We start from the raw sequence: 19479 nt of genomic DNA, 5'->3' as shown, positions 1-19479 counted from the left end.
AAGAGCACCTAACTTTGCAAACAAGGACTATCTAGTCTAATCAATGTGGGCAAAAGCCATGTGAAGCATAGGGGTCGGTTTCAAAATCCGAGTACTGATGAACATGGAATGGAAGCAATTTACTACAAGTGTACTAATTTGCTTAACTTTTGCCTAACTCTCTCATTCAAGAAAGGCAGAAAGGTTGGGTCTTTTTCCCTGTTCTCTATCACTCATTTCAAACCCACTTGGGTCACTCTGTTCTTTTGCCATTTTGGCCTAAAACCCTTTTAGATTTCCTCACCTATCAAACTGTGCTGAGCTTGAAGATTGTGACCACCATTTTTGTCCCAAAGCCAGCTCCTTTCCTCAAGACTCTGCCCTGTGAAATCAACCAACAATAAGTCGGTTTGTGCTTCAACATCTTAAGCTAAAGTCATCAACTTTATGTTACTACAACACAATTAGAAGCAAAATAAATAATTAGTACCTCAACTTGTGCCAGAAAATGGGGGTGGATTTGGTGCTGATCTGGGTGTGTTCATGGAAAGCTTTATAAGTTTTATATGACAGTGAGAGTGAATCAAGGGGGATTTGGTTTCACATAGAAGACTAAATGAATGGACCAGAGTCTGTGAAATGTGTGTACCAACCGACCATAGTGAATGTCACCATATTAAAAGCATCATTACACTGTTCACTATTCTATTGAGTACAGAGAGATTTGTATAAAGCATTATAATACTGGGAGAACGTGGTTTTAAGTCTAGGATTTTGATTCTGTCCAAGAACTAAAGGATTTGTATTAATCTTGAGACATGAGCGGGAATCTGTCGCTTTTAAAAAGTGAAGATGAATCGGAATGAGAATGTTTAGTGGGTTTCTTCACTTCTTGTTATATTTGTCTCCTAATTCAATTTTATAACAATACTTTGTTATTCTACGATTCTACGAAGGATTAGATCAAACTCCCTAGTGGACATTGCTATCATGGAGCCAAACGACGCATATGATAAAGTCATAAAACTATGGAGTCCTTAGACTTCTGACTAGAAAAAACATACATATATGTACACATACGTGTATATAAACGTTAGACGTTAGAGAATAGAATCAAACATACATACATGTACAAGTGGAAATCAGACGCATACAATTCGAGGATACGAATATATTGTGTACAAACTCCATTCACACACTTGTTGATTGTATATGTTAAAAAGTACACGAAAAGCCTTAATGCTACTTGTACAATCCCATAACAAGCAATAGTTTGAAAGAATGCAAAATGTTTCAAAATATGAATTTTACTCAATAGGTTGTGAAACTATAAATACGTACAAATGTAAATTTTTTGTTAATCTTGTTTTATATATTGTATTCGAACAACGTACCTCTCTAGTCTCTATTCTTGAACGTAACAAATACATAACAGGTCTGAAGTTCAACACTAGCTTTGGTGAAGTTTCATTCCCTGTATTATTCATCACCTGCATCAATCCTTCGGGAAAGATGAGTAAAATTAAAGCAGCAGCACTTGTTCAGGTCTAAAAGCAACCTCATTTAAACAGGGAGAGAGTATGCTTGATAGTTGATAGCATAGGTAAACCGTTATACAAGATGGGAATTAGACAACGATTTTGAGCTATAGACCCCATACAACTTTCCCATTAGGTGTTACTAGCCAAGTTCGAACTTGAAATAAAACAAACCCAGACATCAGCATGACGAGCCACTGATGTTTGAATTGTAAGGTTTTTTTTTTTTTTATAACAAAATTTATTAAATAACTCACACACTCTACATATGTCAATGAGATTTGAACCAGTAACCTCAAAGTTTGAATTGTAAGGTCATCATATATCATCAAGGTCTTTGTTCATCATACCAATGATCTCAAAATTAAAATTGTATTCACACGAGTTACACTTACTCTTTTAGGCTAAATGAACAAGTATTTTGATGAACAAGATACATGTTCAGATTCACATATATGTGCATTGTAGCGTAACAAGAAGATGACGAATGCTTCTCAGACGTGAGTTTTGATTGCAGTGACCGCAAAAATAGATGAAACCCTAATTGATTCCCTGATAAATTGAAAATAGGGTTTTCACAGTTGTGATTCCTTGTTCAGTCTTTCGACATGAGCTGACTTGCCTGAAGAAAACAGTAGAAACCCGTCCACCGGCCTTCCCCTTTCAAAACATTGATTTAGACATTTAGTGTGGATATTTGAGCCACGTATCAGATATGAAAGTGATAAGATTAGATAGAGTATCACATTTGATCTTAACGGCCGGGAAAGGTATGCTACGAAAGATAATACTCCACCACATTTATACTCTTCTCCCATTCTTTCTTAACATGCTCTTTCTACGTGGGCCGTGATATATAACTTTTTCTTCTTCTTTTTTTTATCATGAAGTGAACATATCGTATGTTTCAAAATCCACAGATGTTGATACACAAGCTAGTTGTCTTAGCAATGCACCAATTATCTAGTGATGCCACAAAAAGTGTTCCTATGTGTCATCCTCTCCAACACCATGCAGTTTAAAGATGGGTGAATCCTCGGTTGAGTAAAAGACATTTATAATACCTCATCTACTTCTTGTTGAGGGTACAACAAACCATCATCAACAGGTAGTGAGGGTGGAGTTTCAGGTGGAATGCAAGCATCACCATTCTCCCCAGCACATATGCACAGAGCTTCTGCATCCCTCACAACGGCATCAAGATTTATCTGACCGCTCAGTTCATTGATGAACTTGAGTAGAGTGTCGAAGTCCATCTGCTCCCCGATTATCTTACTACCGTATCGCTTGAGTATCGCAACGCACACATACAGGTGGAGGTGCTCAGATGGATAATGTGTCCACAGTACCTCCCATAATCTCAATGTCTTGTCGAATTCAAATTCCCTTTTGAACTGTATCAGCACCCAGCGGAAACAAAAGAAGTAATTCAAGCAGTCACGCTGTGTAAAGTAACTATGCAAGGGCTTGTCTAACATCTCCACCAACTTAGTTATGGCAAAAAGTTGAAAGTGCATGCCATTTTGGTCAAGGTTAAAATTGGGCCCGAGGCGCTCCATCAGTTTAACAAAACACCAAAATGATTCTGACTCATCCCCCAGTACAAACAATATTGGGGACAGAAGATCACTCATACCTTGACAGTAACCAAGATTGAAGTTGTAAAACGAGTATGTTAACAATATATCATGCAACAAATTCACATTTGGATTATCATCCCCATCGTAGAAGGAGATAGATCTGTCAGTCCTCACCACATCTTTGTCAATAAGGCCTTTTCTCTCTTGGAATTCTTTAAACCCTGTTGCCTGCTCTGGGGGGATACCCTGCCACTGCTTCTTTACTGTCTCAAACTCTGCTTTCTTCGTTGCCTTGAGATACTCCCTCTCTGCATACGTTGAATCATATGCATGGTATCCCAGCAAGAATGGCCGGACCTCTTTCCGTAGTTTGTGCTCAACTCCCCCATAAAATATTCTCTTTCTTAAAGCTTCTGAATCCATGATCCGTCCTTCAGAATCCAAGAAGGTGTGCCACTCATCAGTCTCCAAAGGTGGGTGTCGTGGTTTGCCCCATACCAGTGAATTCTTGTCAAACTCCAGTGGATCTTGGGGGACTGGACTTTCATCAGAGACTTTGTTTGAATCATCAGATGCCTTATTTTGAGAGGAGGAGTGATCAATGGAAGACAGGCTATTACTTCTCCTTTGTATACCTCCATATCCATTAGTACTATGGCTATCACGGAAGAGTTGCGAAGTTGTTTCTCGAGCAAATTTCGTCACAAGAGAGAACTTCTCCAGCACTTGAATTGAGATATCTCGTGCAGGAATATCATGATCCTTTTGCTTTTGCCTCTCATTATGTTGAGAAATCGTATTATCATTTTGGACATCGATGAAGACAGAGTTTTCTGCAGAGGATTTTGAAAATCATTCACAAGAAATACATTAGCATCCTCGGCCGTCCTCTCAATGAACACGTGATGATTTAGTGTAGCAAGAAACTCCTTGACTCCACCATTGTAGAAGTACAGAGGGGGAAACGCAAGTCCAGTTGCCAAAACGACGATGATGTACTGCCATCCAAGTGGAGGAGTGTGGCGCCGGATGGACCGAACCTCTGTCAACGGCACTCCCCTTATAGCATAAAGAAATTTATCTTTCTCAGAAACCCTAGCGTTGGTCGTGTTTTGCCCCTTGTATGGAATCCACGTCATAGAAAGAGAAGAGCCTTGCTTAATTAGCCGTAATCGTCCACTAATCCTCTCCGACGTCGCGAGCATAGAGGGTTGGATGGTCACATTATCCTTCACATAAACCACCTCGGCGCCGACGTCGTGCTCGCTCGACGAGCTGTGCCTGCCGTTATCGCTTCGCATCATGCTCCTCGCCGAGCCGTGTTGCTGCGACGCTGCGTAATCGGCGTCGTCGGCGAGGTCCTGGAGCTCCGGTTCGTGCATATATAGCTTCCGATTTGCAGAGAGAGAGAGATTGGCCGTGATATATAACTTAATTGGTAGATAATTGTTAATATATATGGATATCTGAGGCAAACAGGATATTGGTGAATAAAATTTGAACGGGAAAAGGATTCCATCGATCTATTGGTTAAGAATGATCATTCATGAATATCTGATCCTGCAGACTTAACAAAGTTCATCAAGCCATACAACAGGTCTCTACAAGATTTATAAGCAAAATAATCAATTGTACATGTAATTTGGGCTACAACTAGCAAATTTGCTTGAGAAGAAAACAATTACAGGAAGAAGAGAGAAAATTATTCTAAGAAATAAACAAGTCGATCCATATATGTATAAATAAAGGGGTCGTATATATATAATAATAATATATGTATGTATTAACAAGATCAAGGTACGTACGTACTTACACGTCTAACAGATGCAAACAGAGAAAAATAAAACAACAAAACAATCAGGCACAGCAAGCAGAAGGGGGAGAGACTCGATCATTTTCTGTGACCAACTCCAGGGCTTGGAACATCACCATGCTGTCGATAATAATCGTAATCTCCAGCATAATTATAAGCAGCGGCTTCTTCATGATCAGTGTCTTCTATACCCTTTTGCGACGATATCGTTGTTCCTGTGAAGCCATTTCCGGTAGATGTTGTTGCTTCTCTCGGAAACGCTGTAGACGAAGACAGAAGAACCAGCAGCAGTAGCACAACAATACTCATGAAGCAGTACTCCATCCTCCTAACCATCATTTCAAATGCATGTAATCTGTCTGCAGAAAGGAAAATGTTGAATATATGAATGGTGGAGAAGAACAAGTTTAAAAAGGAGGCCAGGGTAGGACATATATATATATATATATATATATATATATATATATATATATATATATATATATATATGCATCAATGCATGCCTCAAATATTCTGGTGGTTTGTTTAGTGCATGCCATGATCATGTAAGGTGGTGGTGTAAATGTGTCCAGAATTAAAGCTAATAGAGATAAAGATGCATAATATGCATTAAAGCTAAGCTTCATAATTGAGAGTTGGCCCAGAAAGAGGACCAACAAACACATAGTTGATGTAGAAACACGACTACTTTGTTTATTTGCTTTGGTAATGAGCAATTTCATAAAGTCTGAGTTTTAATTTATACTACTTTCTTCTCAATCTTTGACCCCAATATATCTCTGTATCATTACAATTATATAAAACCATGCATATAACTTGTCGACACACTTAAAACCAGACGAAATAATCGTAAGTAGAAAGCTTTGCCCATTGATTGATGTTTTCTTCACGCCAAAAATTACTTAATTACCAGAACTTGGATTAGAAAATCTGAGACAGGCACTGATAGCGGAATTCTATAACGTATATTTGTATGAAAACTATGCATGATGATTCCTGCAGAAACTGATTAGTGATTACCATGCCTGGCCAGTCTGCAGGATTTCATATCATTCGTGCCGATCAGGTATATGCAAAGAATTCTGGTAACAAGTTTTACTTACATTGTACGTGTCTTTCAGGATCGATTGGGAGCTAGAGAATAAAAATGTTTCGAAAAAATGTACTATGTCTTGTACAAAACATATTGAGGCGACTATTCGAGAATGCACCTCTTGAAAGTTTGAAACTTCATCGATCACCTTCGAATTCATACTGCCTGCATATATAAATTACAAAGGAGTAGTACGTCAAACATTACACCTTAATTCTCTTAGCATGATCTTTTTCTTCTGATCCTTCTCCTTCTTTTATATAATTAACCGACGAAGGATAAGGTTAAGTAAAGGGTAGAGTGATGGGACTGGTGATACCGATCGATCATGTTGGATTGTTTGGTACAAAATTGTCAAAGTAGTCATGGGGCATTACATATATAGTTCCATTCTCCAATTATTCTTCTTGCTTTAAAAAAGGATCTTCATTTGGTCATGATCTTAGCCAAAACGTAAAAGGACTGGCATGGAATAGAAAAGGCTACAATGCCATTCCAATATAACTCGTGCTTTCGGTTACCAGTCCCAAGTCGACCAAACCAACTAATGGCATTGATCCAGCAATTCAGGCCATCACAGAAAGTATTTCCGACTCTCGTATATATAACCTTCACCGGTCGATCTTTCCCAGTTTTAAAGAAGGAAAAACGAGGTGGCCATGGACTACTATAGCTCCCATCTTCGGTACTGTGGAATCATCCAGCTTCAAAGGAATGACGTAACTTCTACGAGAGATTGACATAATCACATATTTAGTACTCAGCAGTCATCATATCTAGTCCACTTCCAACTGTGTGGTCGATCAAAATTGCCGTAATCGATACATAAAATTGATCGGCTTCCTCCCGCTTTAATTTCGATAAAAATGTTCCGGCGTCTGTGACTCATGTTCAGAGCTAGGTCGTGCCGTTGATCAACCTCAGTTACAGGGTGATATATCATGCAGTACGTATATCAATATATACATATACCATTGATTAAGATTTTAGCAAATCACTTATACATCATTCAAAAAGATTTAAAACACAAATAAATCCACTTGTTTTGTTGTTAAACAAATAAGGACAATTTTTTCTCTATATGCCATGTGTCATGATTTAATTTACCAAACTAACCCTACACTAATTAAATATACTTTTAGAAGAGAAAAGTCTTTCCTTTTGAGATTTTTCAGTAAATAGAATACAGTAGTAATTTTCAATAATTTAGTGTAGTAGCAGTTAATTTTAGTAGAAGTAGCAATACGTAGTAGCAGCAACATGAATCAACAACTTACAATAACAACACACAACAACAACACACACAGTAGTAGCACACATCAACAACACAGACAGTAGCAACACACATCCACAACATGCAGTGGCAGTACACGCAATAGCAGCACACAACCACAACACACGCAGTAGCAGCACACAACAGCACACAATAGCAACACACAACAGCACACGCAGTAGCAGCACACAACAACACACGCAGTAGCAGCACACAACAACAGGCAGTAGCAGCACACAACAACAGGCAGTAGCAGCACACAACAGCACGTAGTAGCAGCACACAACAACAGGCAGTAGCAGCACACAACAGCACGTAGTAGCAGCACACAACAACAACACACACAGTAGTAGCACACAATAATACACACCAACATCACACAATAACACACACCAACATCACACGCAGTAGCAGCACACAACAACAACACACACAGTAGCAGCACACAACAACACACACCAACATCACACGCAGTAGCAGCACGCACAGCAACACATAACAGACACACAGGAGCAACACCATAGTAGCAGCACAACAACACACGCAATAGCAGCACGTAACAACACATAGTAGCAGCACACAACAACACACACAGTAGCAGCACACACCAACATCACACGCAGCAACAGCAGCACACAGCAGCAGCACGCAACAACAGCACGCAGTAGCAGCACATAGCAAAATACAGTAGCAGCACGAAGCATGAGCACAGATTAGCTACAAATGATCATTTTTTGCTGTCAAATTCAAAAGATATGAGTTTTAATTCCAAATAATCTTTGAGTAAATCAAGTTGTAGAGATCGAAGAATAATCAAATAAGATCTGGTTGGATTCGGCGAAGCTTTAGTCAACATTCATTCTTTCATTATTCTACTCCTCCTCCCTTCCTCGCCTCCTAGCAATTTGGTCGGAGCGGTGACCGACGAGAGGAAGAGGAAGAGGAAGAGGAAGAGGAAGAGGAGGAAGAGGAAGAGGAAGAGGAAGAGGAAGAGGAAGAGGAAGAGGAGGAGGAGGAGGAGGAGGAGGAAGAGGAAGAAGAAGAAGAAGAAGAGGAGGAAGAGGAAGAAGAAGAGGAAGAAGAAGAAGAAGAAGAAGAAGAAGAAGAAGAAGAATAAAAATAATCGGTGTGTTTCTCATATCTAAAAATGGTGGAGAAGTGGTATTTTGAGTTAGTGGCAGTTTTGTAGATATTTTAAAAAATAATGGTTTTTTAGGTATTTTACATAAAAATTGCTGACAGGGCGTGGTACTATACACTGTGGGCCTATGTATATGTCCTTATTTGTTTAAATATGTTGAAATATGGTTTTTCTGTGTTTTGCAACTGTTTATGGTAGTGGGATGTTATTTTCTATTAAGATTTACAGGGTGCATGATCTCTTCAATTTTTTTTCAGATGTCCCGGAAGGGACTCATGCATAATGTACCAATTCGTTTAGATTTGGAGTTCGATAGCTTCAGCTAGCCATGCATGTCATTCATTATCCACTACTGGTTCGTCGGTGCTTAAACACGTACGTATGTTTGTACAAAATCCGGAGACAATCTGCTTTGTGGTGGATACTATATAGAACTGAAAGAAGCTTGAATCCAATATACTAGTAGCAGTTCTAGCTAACTTATCTAACTAGTACTGTTTAAGTTTCGTACTTCGAAATCTGAATCGAATTGAAGTTCAAAGTGTGACATCAACGCGGTTCAATCCATTTTCTGTCAACCAAAACGTATTTGTTTAATAGGAGTAGGTGAGCCTCATCCTATTGCATCGCCTTTTCTTCTTGAAAAGACATAGTCACATACTCCATGGTCCAAGATATTGGACACAGTTGGTCCTATATATGAAAGTGTGACAAAAATTCAATTCAACACCTAATGATGGAGGCCATGTATATCTATGTTTGGACATCATATGTGTGGAAGTATATGAGGTGTTATATATAAATAATCTCTCATGCCTTTGATCCATGCATAGTTCGGGTTTTAGCACAAGTATAGAATTACTTAATGTTGGGAATTACGGTGGTTTTTTTTGACCTTTTACCATGAGCTAGGCCAAGTATTAGAACCAAAATTTGTGACGGTGGGTTAAAGAAGAAGAAGAAGGAAGTGTGAGTGGGGATCTAACGTGCGTGACAAGAAACGATCGCGTTTACGCGGAGTTGTCTTACAGAGAGTCCACGTTGGACTCAAAGCTGGCAACTCTTCAATTTAGTCAATCCCCTCTGTGACGTGGTGTCTGGTTGATCCAAACATATAGGGATCTTGCCCACTCTCGGTCCTTCCCACGCGCTTTCTCATCGATCGTACAGAATCAAGAACTCGACTTGAAGACCCTTGAATGGTTGAAAAAGAAGTTTTAGGACAGGAGCTAGCTAGGTCATCTTCAAATCCTTCAACAAAAAGGTTATTTGTACTGTATGGTTGACATTGGTTTAGTCTTCCAGTTTCTTGTACCTTTTTTATTTTATTAATAAATTTTCGTAAAAGGACGATAAGTTAGTCCATCTACGTTTACAAAAAAAAAATCATTCAATTTATAACACAAAGATTAAGATAACGAGAATTAATAGGCCTGAACTTAACACTTATATGTTCGAAACGGACAAATAATTGAACAAATCGACAAAAATTATGTTTATCATTGATCGCTTTCTCATTTAGGAGACTGAAATTTAAGCAAAATCCAATGGACAAACCTAACAACAGAAGAAAATAATATGCATATAATTCGGAACACGTTAATCTGTTGTGAACACCTCAATTAGAGGTGCGAGAGTCAATCAAGTGAGTTACTAGCAGTAGCGAAGTCGCAAGCAAGTGGTAGCAACGTGACCCAAGAAGTTCCCATTTGGTAGATGAGTCTCTACGACTTTCACGAGCTTCTGACTATGTCAACTAAATAAACGACGCCTATTTGAGTTCAGGGCAGGTTTCCTTGCTTCTTCTCTAATCCTCCCCAGCTGGCTTTCCCATATAAAACCCCATTTCTTCTTCAACACCCCATCACTTCTCTCCTCCCAAAACCCCTACATACCTCTCACAACATTCATACCAGAAAACTTCGAACCCGAAAAATGGCAGCACAGCTTCAAATACTGCTCTTCGTTTTCCTCGTCTTGTCTTCATCGGCATCTGCTAGGCTCTTGAACAACGTCGGCAACGTCTTGCAGAAACCGTCTGTGTTGGTGTTGCCGTGCCACACTCACGACGGCGAAGGCAACTCAAACCAGGAGACTGGAGTAACCGGATTCCGAGCTTCTGCAACTCCGAGATTTGGTGCGGCGGCGAAGAACAGGAAGTACGGGCCGCTGGTTTTGAACATGCTTCCGAAAGGGAGGACGACGCCTTCTGGACCCAGCAAAGGAACCAACAGCATCACCAACTGAAGTGTTGTGTACGAAAATTAGATTCAGAAGCTAGCTAGCTTCGATCTGCTTCCTCTGCTAGACAGATTATAAGTTTATTGATTTCTCTTAGCTTCTTGCTAGCTAGCTAGTTGATTGATTTTTCCATTCTTCTTTGTGATGTGTATACACTAATATCAATATCTTCATTTTTTTTTTGATGGGTTTTTATGACATGTTTCTGTTATTATTCTATGAAATAGACACATTTACATATTGATTATGTAATGGATCTTACTGTCTTAGTTCATTTGTATATATGCATCTTCTTGTTCATTAACTGGAGTTTCTAGCTGAAGTTGATCGAGTTAGCTAGTCATGTTCTAGTCTTTTGCTCGGATCAGGCTCGTCTCCAAATCTGACTTATTTTGCAAAGGGCTTTGACTTAAAGCATTAGTACATGAATCCTAATAGAGTACATCCGAAATAATCACAGGCGAGTCAGCCTCGACCTACTTTAAAAAAAAACTGGACGTCAAAAAACAAGTCGAGGCTGACTCCAGCTTTGAATTTAGGGAGGGTAACAAATTGGTGTTATTTGCTTCAGCTAATTTGGTATGTAAGTGAGGGATGGGTTAAGGGAATTTAATAAAAATAAATAAGAAAACAAAAACGGTTGAACCTGGTCAATAATGAATTAAGATTTATAGTGTGCAAGAAAACTAATACAATAGATTCCCTAAACGTAACGATTTTGTAATTAATATTAGAAGGAAAAAGAAGGGAGTATAATAAATATTTGGTTATGTCATGGGTTGAAGGTAGCTGGCTCTAACATACGTTCAAATTGGCTTCGTATTCTTTACTATCTAATCCTTAATTTCTGGGTTTCAAACAAGCAGGCAATTACTAATCTTTGGGACGTAGTGCATCAGCTAAAGGTTTTTAAGAAAATGATGGAACAGTGTCAATTTATAAAGGAAAATATTTAGGTGACTCGAATAAGATTAACTAGTATTTTCAAACATATATGTAGACTTGGGGGATGGGCTTGTTGCTTAGAGGATTATTTCCGGAAGACCTACAAATTAACACTTTAATTTTGACAAATTCACTTTTAGATGACCTACGAAAACCCTTGCCAAGTGCTTCTTGATCAAAACCGCTTTCAAGTGAAGCCAACCCTACACCGACGAGGCGAGAAGCCAACGCCGATGCGGTGGCGCTGCCGGACAAGCCAGACGCACCACTCTCTTTCCAAAGCTCCCTCCTATTTTTTCGGAGCAAACCCTACCCTTTCCCTCCAAGTTAAAATAGAAACATTAATGATTCTGATTTGACTTACGGAGGTGGCGGCTCGGTTAACCCTACCTAAAAAAAATCTATAAAAAAAGAAAAACCGTACTACCGTACAGATGGATGTAGCGACGTGTTGATAATTGGTTTTATGTTGTCGGAATTAATTAGTTTTCGTACATTTGACTGGTTTTATACTGTTGTTTCAGTACACTAATAATAAACTAGGTTGATACCCGAGTTTCCAATTAAATGAATTTGATGATTTAATCATGAGAGGAAAAGAGAAAAAAGAAATGAATCTGACCAATATTGCCATGCATCAAGTCACCGATTGCGTCAATAAAAACCAAGGTGTAAGTGAACCAAGAAACTAATATCCAATATTTTGATTCGGCCATCTATGCCACCATCATGCATGTATATTAATATTATTAACAAAATTGAAACCCAAAAAAAGTCTTAAGTGTTTCTGACACATGAGGTGAGGATCCGAGGTCAAAGAAGATGTACTCTTATTATGAGCGTTTAATTTGATCGGATCCAAAATGAAGATGAAAGAAAAGAATTTAGGGTCTTTAGTTTTCATTATATCTTCGCATGCAAAGATTTGAAGACTTGTTCATTAATGGTGCAAATGCACCTTGGTGCGTATAATCCGCTCCGCAATAAAAGCTCAAGTATAAATAGCCGTACACATGTTTAGATTAATTTACTTTTCAACTAATCCTTCAATTACACTCTTTAGCCCCATCCTCTTATTCCCAATGAGAAAACCCTAAAACCATCTCCCATGAAAACCCAAGAGCTAGAGACCCCCAAAGTAAGAAAACCCCAAAACCGTACCATTGTTTTTAGAAACCCTAGATTGTGTGGTGTAGGTCACACACTATGGTTTTTTTTTCTTTTTTCTTTTTTCACCAAAATAACCTCAACTCATATTTAATTCAGTAACCGTTGTCTGAACTCTGAACCCTGCTGCTCTCTCCCTTATTCCACAGATTGTCTGTGAGCGGCGCATCAGCACATCTCAGATCTCCACAACTTGATCCAGCTTCTGTGTAAGGTAAGCTCTCAGATCTGCTCTTTGAGACTTGATTTAGTTCATTTTGGTGCTCATTTCTCTGTTTTGATTTCTGGTCGGTTTTAACCTAACAGATGTCGGCCACCTTGAAACAACTTCGTCATCCTGACTTGTACGTCCCAGATATCCTCGAGGATATACTACTATCGCTTCCTGTAAAGTCCTTGAAACGATTTCAAGGAGTTTCAAAGACGTGGACCGCTTTCATTTCGCATCCGTATTTCATACAAAAGCACCTGACTCACTTGATGAAGAGCAACAACAACAGTCTGAACCTCCTTCTCGAAACCAGGCCTCTCCGGTCCATTTGTACATCGTTGAAGGATTTGAAGGAAGATGACGCTGCTCCTATTGCCACCAGAGAGCTTGCTTATCCGGTAATGACCCCAACTTCAAGTGTGGTTATCTTTGGTTCTGTCAATGGCTTAATTTGTCTTGAATTTGACAAAACTGACATAGTCCTATGGAACCCTTCTACCGGAGAGTCAAAGTTGTTACCGCAAAATACCATTGTTCATCATGTCCATGATCATGCTTCAGTTTTCTATGGGTTCGGTTATGACTCCAAGTCCGAAGATTACAAGGTGATGCGAGGCTATTTCGAGATTGAGTTTTCTAGTGATGGGTTGTCACAGTATCCGAAAGCCATCGTTGAGGTCTTTTCACTGAAAAGTGGATCGTGGAGGACGCAAGCCGACTACTCGGATTCGGCTATTGAAGGTCAGGGATGCTTGGTGAATGAAACTCTGAATTGGGTAGATTATAATGTTCATGCACCACTGGTGAGGTCTTTTGATTTAGGGGAAGAGAAATTTTCGGAGAATATCCAATGTCTATGTTCTATTATGAGAGCAAATAGTACTTTTGTTGGGGGAATTTTGAACATTAAGAATCGTCTAGCTGTGTACTCTTTAACTATCGACACTTTCAATGAATACAAAATATGGGTGAAGAGGAATGGCGGGGGACATGATTCTTGGACTGAAGTCGCGAATGTGATTTCAGACCAATTTTTGACACCAGTTTGGATTTCAGAGAGTGGTGATGAAGTTCTTGCAATTGTTGGTAACATTGTAGCGTGGTACAGTCCAAAGGAGAAGAGATTTACAAAAGCCACCGAGACACTTGATTATAGTTTTGGAGCGACTACATATATAGAGACTTTAGTTTCACCCCTAACCGGCAGTGTCGCAGGTATGTGACACTAATGTTAGCTTGTAATTGTTTTTGGTTAAAATTTGAAGCCATTGTTTCACTTTTTCTAATTTTGTTTCAGTCTCGGCAGGTGAAAGCAGTGGAATGGCAGCAAGCACACCGGCGAAGGAAGGTGGAAAAGAGGAGGTTGCTGTGACCATAGAAACTACCAACTAGAGCTTCCCCGGCTTTGGATTAAGAAGGTTATTTTGCTTTGTCACTTTATTTTTGCTAAGTTGGCTACGTCATTTGCCCCTGAAAGTATTAGAATTGAAATGGCCGCGATGGGTACTTTGAAGTTTTTAGATATGAAATCCACAGTTAAATCAGTACCTTTGGTACGTTGTTTAATTTGTTGTTGGATTTGAAAGACTGGCTTCCAGAACTTTTTATTACAGTTTGTTAAAATATCTAGTTTATTTTTCAGGCAAAAATTACGTTTTTTATGTCTCCTTGGCTACTGGGAGATGCACTTGTGATGAATTTTTCGGTCTTTTGTTTAAGCTTCAGGTTCTGTATATTGTTACCTATTATTGTTACTTGTTAGTAGATCCATTAACCCTACTGGTTCGTGTTGATCTATCAGAGACTAGTTTGTGGCGTGAGTTAGAGTGTGCACAAGGACCCTTTTTATACTGCATTTTGGATAGCTCAAACTCTTAACCATCAAAGAGTTTAAGTTCCTCATAAATATCACAATATTAGCCTATCTCTATTATCTTGTTATACAAGATAATTTAAATGTATTTCATTGTTTATCTAACTATTTTATTTAGATAAACATATCATGATAATGCAATTAATAATCTCACAATGTTCATTCTGTTAGTTATTATATAGAAATTGTCGTGTCTTAGGACTTATGGTACTTGTTCTGCAGAACGTTCTGCTTGTATATCTTTCTGCATCTCGCACGTACACATTATCTATATAACTGCATATATACCATGTTAATCAAAAATCTCCTTCAATATGATATGAACTATCTAAAATAAGTTTTGATCTAATGTCATCGTTAAGTTTCTCATTAGTTGCTAACTGTTATGCAAATAATTAATATATGGTTAATTTATATATAGGTCAGAGAAGCTACGGGAAGGTAGAGCCAGCCAGCAGCCTATAATGAACCAAGCACTTAGCTGAGTTCCGTTGTCAACATCAGAGCCATGCAAGTACTTGATCAAAGAGGCCGGTGGTCGTATTGAAGTTATTTGAGTATTGAGATTCCTACTCAGTACTTGATATGTATTATCAAATATTTCGTTCTGTTATCAGTCCAAAAAATAAAATGAACTTGAGACTCCTTTGTACTTCTATGGGTGAATTTTGGTGCTTATGGTTAGTTTGGGCATATTGTTGTCAAGAACTCAAGACTATAGTTTCTGATATTGTGGTATGGAATATTGTGGTTGCTATGTTGTTGTACTGTCGTTGCAACATTATATTGCTAATATATATTACTGTGTATAATCACATCTCCCTTCATCGATCCCTGTGTATATTGCTATGTATATATTACTGTGTCGTTGCTAATATATATTGTGGTTGCTATGCTATAATTAATTAGATTTCGTATAATAGACTGATTTTGTGCCGACGTTAATTTGACGTTAATTATAACGATCGAGTTTAATTATAACGATCGAGTTTCCGTACATTAATAGTTAAAGGGAAAAAAACCATTTGCACAAAATAGAAAAAGTCAAACCCCATTTAAATGATAATCTTTTTTATTAGCCCATTTAAATACAAGGTACTTATTTTAAGCCCAAATACACAAAAATATAATAAAATTATATTTTTAAAGACTTTTTTACCCTTAGCTTTTACTTAAAGAGAAAAAGTGAAAAAGATGGAGGGAAGACTTTGTCGGAAGCACACCGAGCTCCGGCGCCAGTCACCGGCGGCCACATTTCGGTCGCCGGACTCCGAACTCCGGTCGCCGGACTCCGAACTCCGGTCGCCGGACTCCGAACTCCGGTGACCGGAATTTTCCGACGGCCGGAAAATTGCCGGCATCCGGTGGCCGGAATTTTCCGGAAATCTCACTGGATTTTTTTAAATGCCATCGGAATTTACGTGATCTTAACCTAAGTACGAAAAAAAAAGTTTACTACCCCTAGTAACTTTTACTGGAGGTAGTAAACTCAAAATAAAGTTTCTCCATGACCATTATACATCTTAAAACAGTGAAAAATCAATTTAGATGCAGATAAATAAAGTTTACTACCCCTAGTAAACTTCTGCTGGGGGTAGTAAACTTGCAAAATAATATCTCCAAGGCTATAACAGTAGCTCAAATGCCATAATTCACATTGAAAAGGAGAAAAATCAACTTAGATGAGAAAAAGTAAAGTTTACTATCCCTAGTAAACTTTTACTGGGGGTAGTAAACTTGCAAAACAGTAGCTCCAATGTCATAATTCATATTTAAACGGAGAAAAATCAACTTAGATGTGTAGTAAACTTTTACTGGGGTTAGTAACCTTGCAAAACAGTAGCTCCAATGCCGTTATACACATTAAAACAATGAAAAATCAACTTAAATGTGAAAAGACAGAGAGAGAATCATCTCAAAATTCAAGAGAATCATCTCAAAATTTATAATCTTAAGAAAACTAGGTTAAAATTTAACAAAGGTCTAACATTTACATCTATTTCCACCTCAGAGTTTATTCAACATAAGCTCCATGAAAGTGATAAAACCAAAGGTCCAGCATTTAACATCTAACATCTTAACTTTCACAAGTAAATGCCAAACTGCAGAGAATGATAGCAAAATTACTAAACAAAACAACTTAGAAGTTAAATGCAGCTTTAGTATTTTCTTACTCCCAAAGCAAACCAGAACCAACATTCCATTCTCCCCGGTGAAAATTCAAAACACATAGTTGAGAAATAATATCGAAAATTCAATATGATACACCTACAATACTCTGATTAAAGATCCTCTCTTCAATTCCGACTCTCCTCACTACGATTACTAACCAAGATCAAGTGAGATCATCACTTGTAGTCATAACTCGGCACCGGAGGCGCATCGAAACTCTCCAGAATCATGGTCTCGCTTCCGCTGCTCGCCACCGCCTCAACCTCTTTCCCTTTCCCAAACCACCCTCCCAACCACGAACCAACGGAGGAGGAGCTTCCCTCCGCCTCCGGCCCAGGCAGACCTGCCATACCAGCAGCAGGGTCCTCCATCATAATCGGATGATTCTCTTGAGTACCGCGCTATTCTTTTGTTCGTCAGAGGCGTGCGTGCGGCTGCTGCTAGAGGTCAAAGCAGACCTGGATTAGAGGACGATGGCGGAGAGAGAGAGACCGGAGAGAGAAGAGAGAGAGAGAGAGATAGTAGATCTTGAATGAGAGATGGAGGGATAAAATAATGTAGTTAGGTTAGGGATAGAAAAGTAATTTTGGTAAGAATAATTGAAATGGGCAATGGAAAATATTTTTCATTGGAATGGGCAACCAGACCCAATAATTAGTATCAAATGGGCATTTACTCATAGTTAAATTATATATATTGATAGCTGAGATTTCACTAAAATGAACTTGATCTATATTACCGTATCGATACACTAAAATACTAAAATGTACGTTAATGAGAGCTCAAGTATAAATAACCTTACACAAGATTTAGATTAATTTGTTTTTTAACTGCTCACTTCACTTTGCCCCATCTACCACAAAAACCCAGGAGAAAACCCCAAAATCATTGATTTTATAAACCCTAGCTTGTGTGGTGTAGCTCAAACAGTCTTTGTTTTTTTTCTTCTTTTTTTCCATAAATAATTTAAAAAAATCATATATAATTCAGTAACTGCTGTCTGAACCCCTCATCTGACAGATTATCCACCGGCGGCGCATCAGCACATCTCCATCTTCTGTGTACACCTAAGCTTTTCAGAGCTGCTCTTTGAGTGTTTTGATTTAGTTCATTTGGTGCTTAATATTTGTTTGTAATTTCCTTGAAACCAGGCATTTGATTTTAATCTAACATGGCGTCACCAATCTCTAAGAAACTTCGTCACTATCACATGCCGACCAATGATGTCGTCGAGAACATACTCTCACGGCTGCCGGTGACATCCTTAAAGAGGTTTCAAAGCATAAACAAGTCGTGGGAAGCTCTGATATCCCATCCGGATTTTGTTCTGTGCCAAGTGAAGAACAGCTCAAGCTTCCAGATCCTTCTCCAAATCTTGTTGCCTTGTTCTCATGCTGTTCATACATATCGAAGGCCCCCCACCGATCTTCACGCTCCTTCCGAGAACCAGGCGTCTCCGTCCATAGACTACAAAGCATTGTTGAAGTTTTTGAAGGAAGATGATGCCGCTAGCGCTCCTGTAGTTGCACCCAGGGAGCTCGAGCTTGAATACTATACGGAAATGGCCATGGACCCAGATGATGCAATTATGGAAATCTTTGGTTCTGTCAATGGATTAATTTGTTATGAATTTAATCAAACTGACATAGTCCTATGGAACCCTTCTACAAAAGAGTTCAAGTTGTTACCACAAGCAACAGTTATTGAGGAGGATCATGGTGTTGCTTCAGTCTTCTATGGTTTTGGTTATGACAATAAGGCTAAAGATTACAAGGTGGTGCGAGGATCATACAAAGGTGAATATGCAGGTATATAATAAAACAACTGAACTTCCTAATAATGCTCCTTTGCCTTTATATTTACGTCCAAGGTTGGACGAACATTGTTTTCTTAATCAATCACCGACCAGGTGAACATTTCTATATATATGCAGATAATGGGGTGGAGCGGAGTCCGAATAACATCTTGGAGGTCTTTTCACTGAAAAGAGATTCTTGGAGCAGTACCGAGGTGAATTGTGGGGATTTGGGGATTGATGGACAGGGGTGGATAGATCGTAGGGATGAAGGCGCGCTACAGTCTTTTGATTTAGCGGAGGAGAAATTTTCAGAAAATGTTCAACCTCTATGTTCTATTATGAAAGAACGTATTTATATTGGAGGAGCTTTGAACATTGATAATTGTCCAGCAGTGTACGCTTCAGATTTCGAAGGAAATTTCGAAATAAATACCAAAGAATACAGGATATGGGTGAGGAAGGATTTGAGGACATGATTCTTGGACTGAAGTTGCAAAAGTAATTTCAGACGATCGTGAGTTCTTGAAACCAATTTGCGTTTTGGAGGGTGGTGAAGTTCTTGTTGTTGTTGGTGATACTGTAGCATGGTATAGTCCAAAAGAAAAGGTATTTAAGAAGGTCATAGAATTTGATCGTACGTTTCTTGCTGCTAAAT

The 19479-nt window shown here is 38.7% G+C and overlaps 3 protein-coding genes, 1 non-coding gene and 1 pseudogene across 6 annotated transcripts in view; 2 read left to right on the top strand and 3 right to left on the bottom strand.

The window, feature by feature from the left end:
- Positions 1–2572: 2572 nt before the first annotated feature.
- LOC101303557 lies at positions 2573–4479 on the bottom strand (annotated as a pseudogene).
- A 384-nt stretch (positions 4480–4863) lies between these two features.
- Positions 4864–6225, bottom strand: LOC101303164. 3 transcript variants are annotated; one of them, XR_185280.1, is made up of 2 exons: positions 6122–6225; positions 4864–5269 (listed from the first exon to the last, which is right to left on the bottom strand). It is a non-coding gene; the product is annotated as an uncharacterized LOC101303164 (transcript). The 3 variants fall into 3 exon arrangements; XR_185281.1 differs by having other exon boundaries at positions 4864–5265; positions 6014–6145; XR_185282.1 differs by lacking the exon at positions 6122–6225 and adding an exon at positions 6014–6081.
- A 6583-nt stretch (positions 6226–12808) lies between these two features.
- Positions 12809–19479, bottom strand: part of LOC101302305 (uncharacterized membrane protein At1g06890-like) — a 34245-nt gene continuing 27574 nt past the window's right edge. The window contains exon 10 of the mRNA XM_004307678.1: positions 12809–12829. The gene's annotated coding sequence lies outside the window, so the exon portion shown is untranslated. The remainder of the gene's footprint in view (positions 12830–19479) is intronic.
- Positions 13077–14373, top strand: LOC101312210 (F-box protein CPR30-like). The gene is made up of 2 exons (XM_004308930.1): positions 13077–14196; positions 14279–14373. Exons 1-2 carry the CDS (start codon positions 13077–13079, stop codon positions 14371–14373), a joined length of 1215 nt encoding a protein of 404 aa, XP_004308978.1.
- LOC101311923 (F-box protein CPR30-like) lies at positions 18198–19300 on the top strand. Its single transcript, XM_004308929.1, has 2 exons — positions 18198–18834; positions 18960–19300. The coding sequence occupies exons 1-2, from the start codon at positions 18198–18200 to the stop codon at positions 19298–19300; spliced, it is 978 nt and encodes a 325-aa protein (XP_004308977.1).

This window comes from Fragaria vesca, linkage group LG7, assembly GCF_000184155.1.
Source record: "Fragaria vesca subsp. vesca linkage group LG7, FraVesHawaii_1.0, whole genome shotgun sequence".
Classification (NCBI taxonomy): Eukaryota; Viridiplantae; Streptophyta; class Magnoliopsida; order Rosales; family Rosaceae; genus Fragaria; species Fragaria vesca.
Note: the sequence above shows the minus strand (reverse complement) of the source record. Positions and strands in the feature narration are given on the sequence as shown.

What these genes read in the sequence shown, in the direction of transcription:
- LOC101312210 (XM_004308930.1), top strand. Translation starts at nt 13,077, where the DNA reads ATGTCGGCCACCTTGAAACAACTTCGTCATCCTGACTTGTACGTCCCA. An exon ending in CCTAACCGGCAGTGTCGCAG is followed by an intron (nt 14,197 to 14,278) that starts GTATGTGACACT and finishes ATTTTGTTTCAG; the next exon opens with TCTCGGCAGGTGAAAGCAGT.
- LOC101311923 (XM_004308929.1), top strand. Translation starts at nt 18,198, where the DNA reads ATGGCGTCACCAATCTCTAAGAAACTTCGTCACTATCACATGCCGACC. An exon ending in ATACAAAGGTGAATATGCAG is followed by an intron (nt 18,835 to 18,959) that starts GTATATAATAAA and finishes ATATATATGCAG; the next exon opens with ATAATGGGGTGGAGCGGAGT.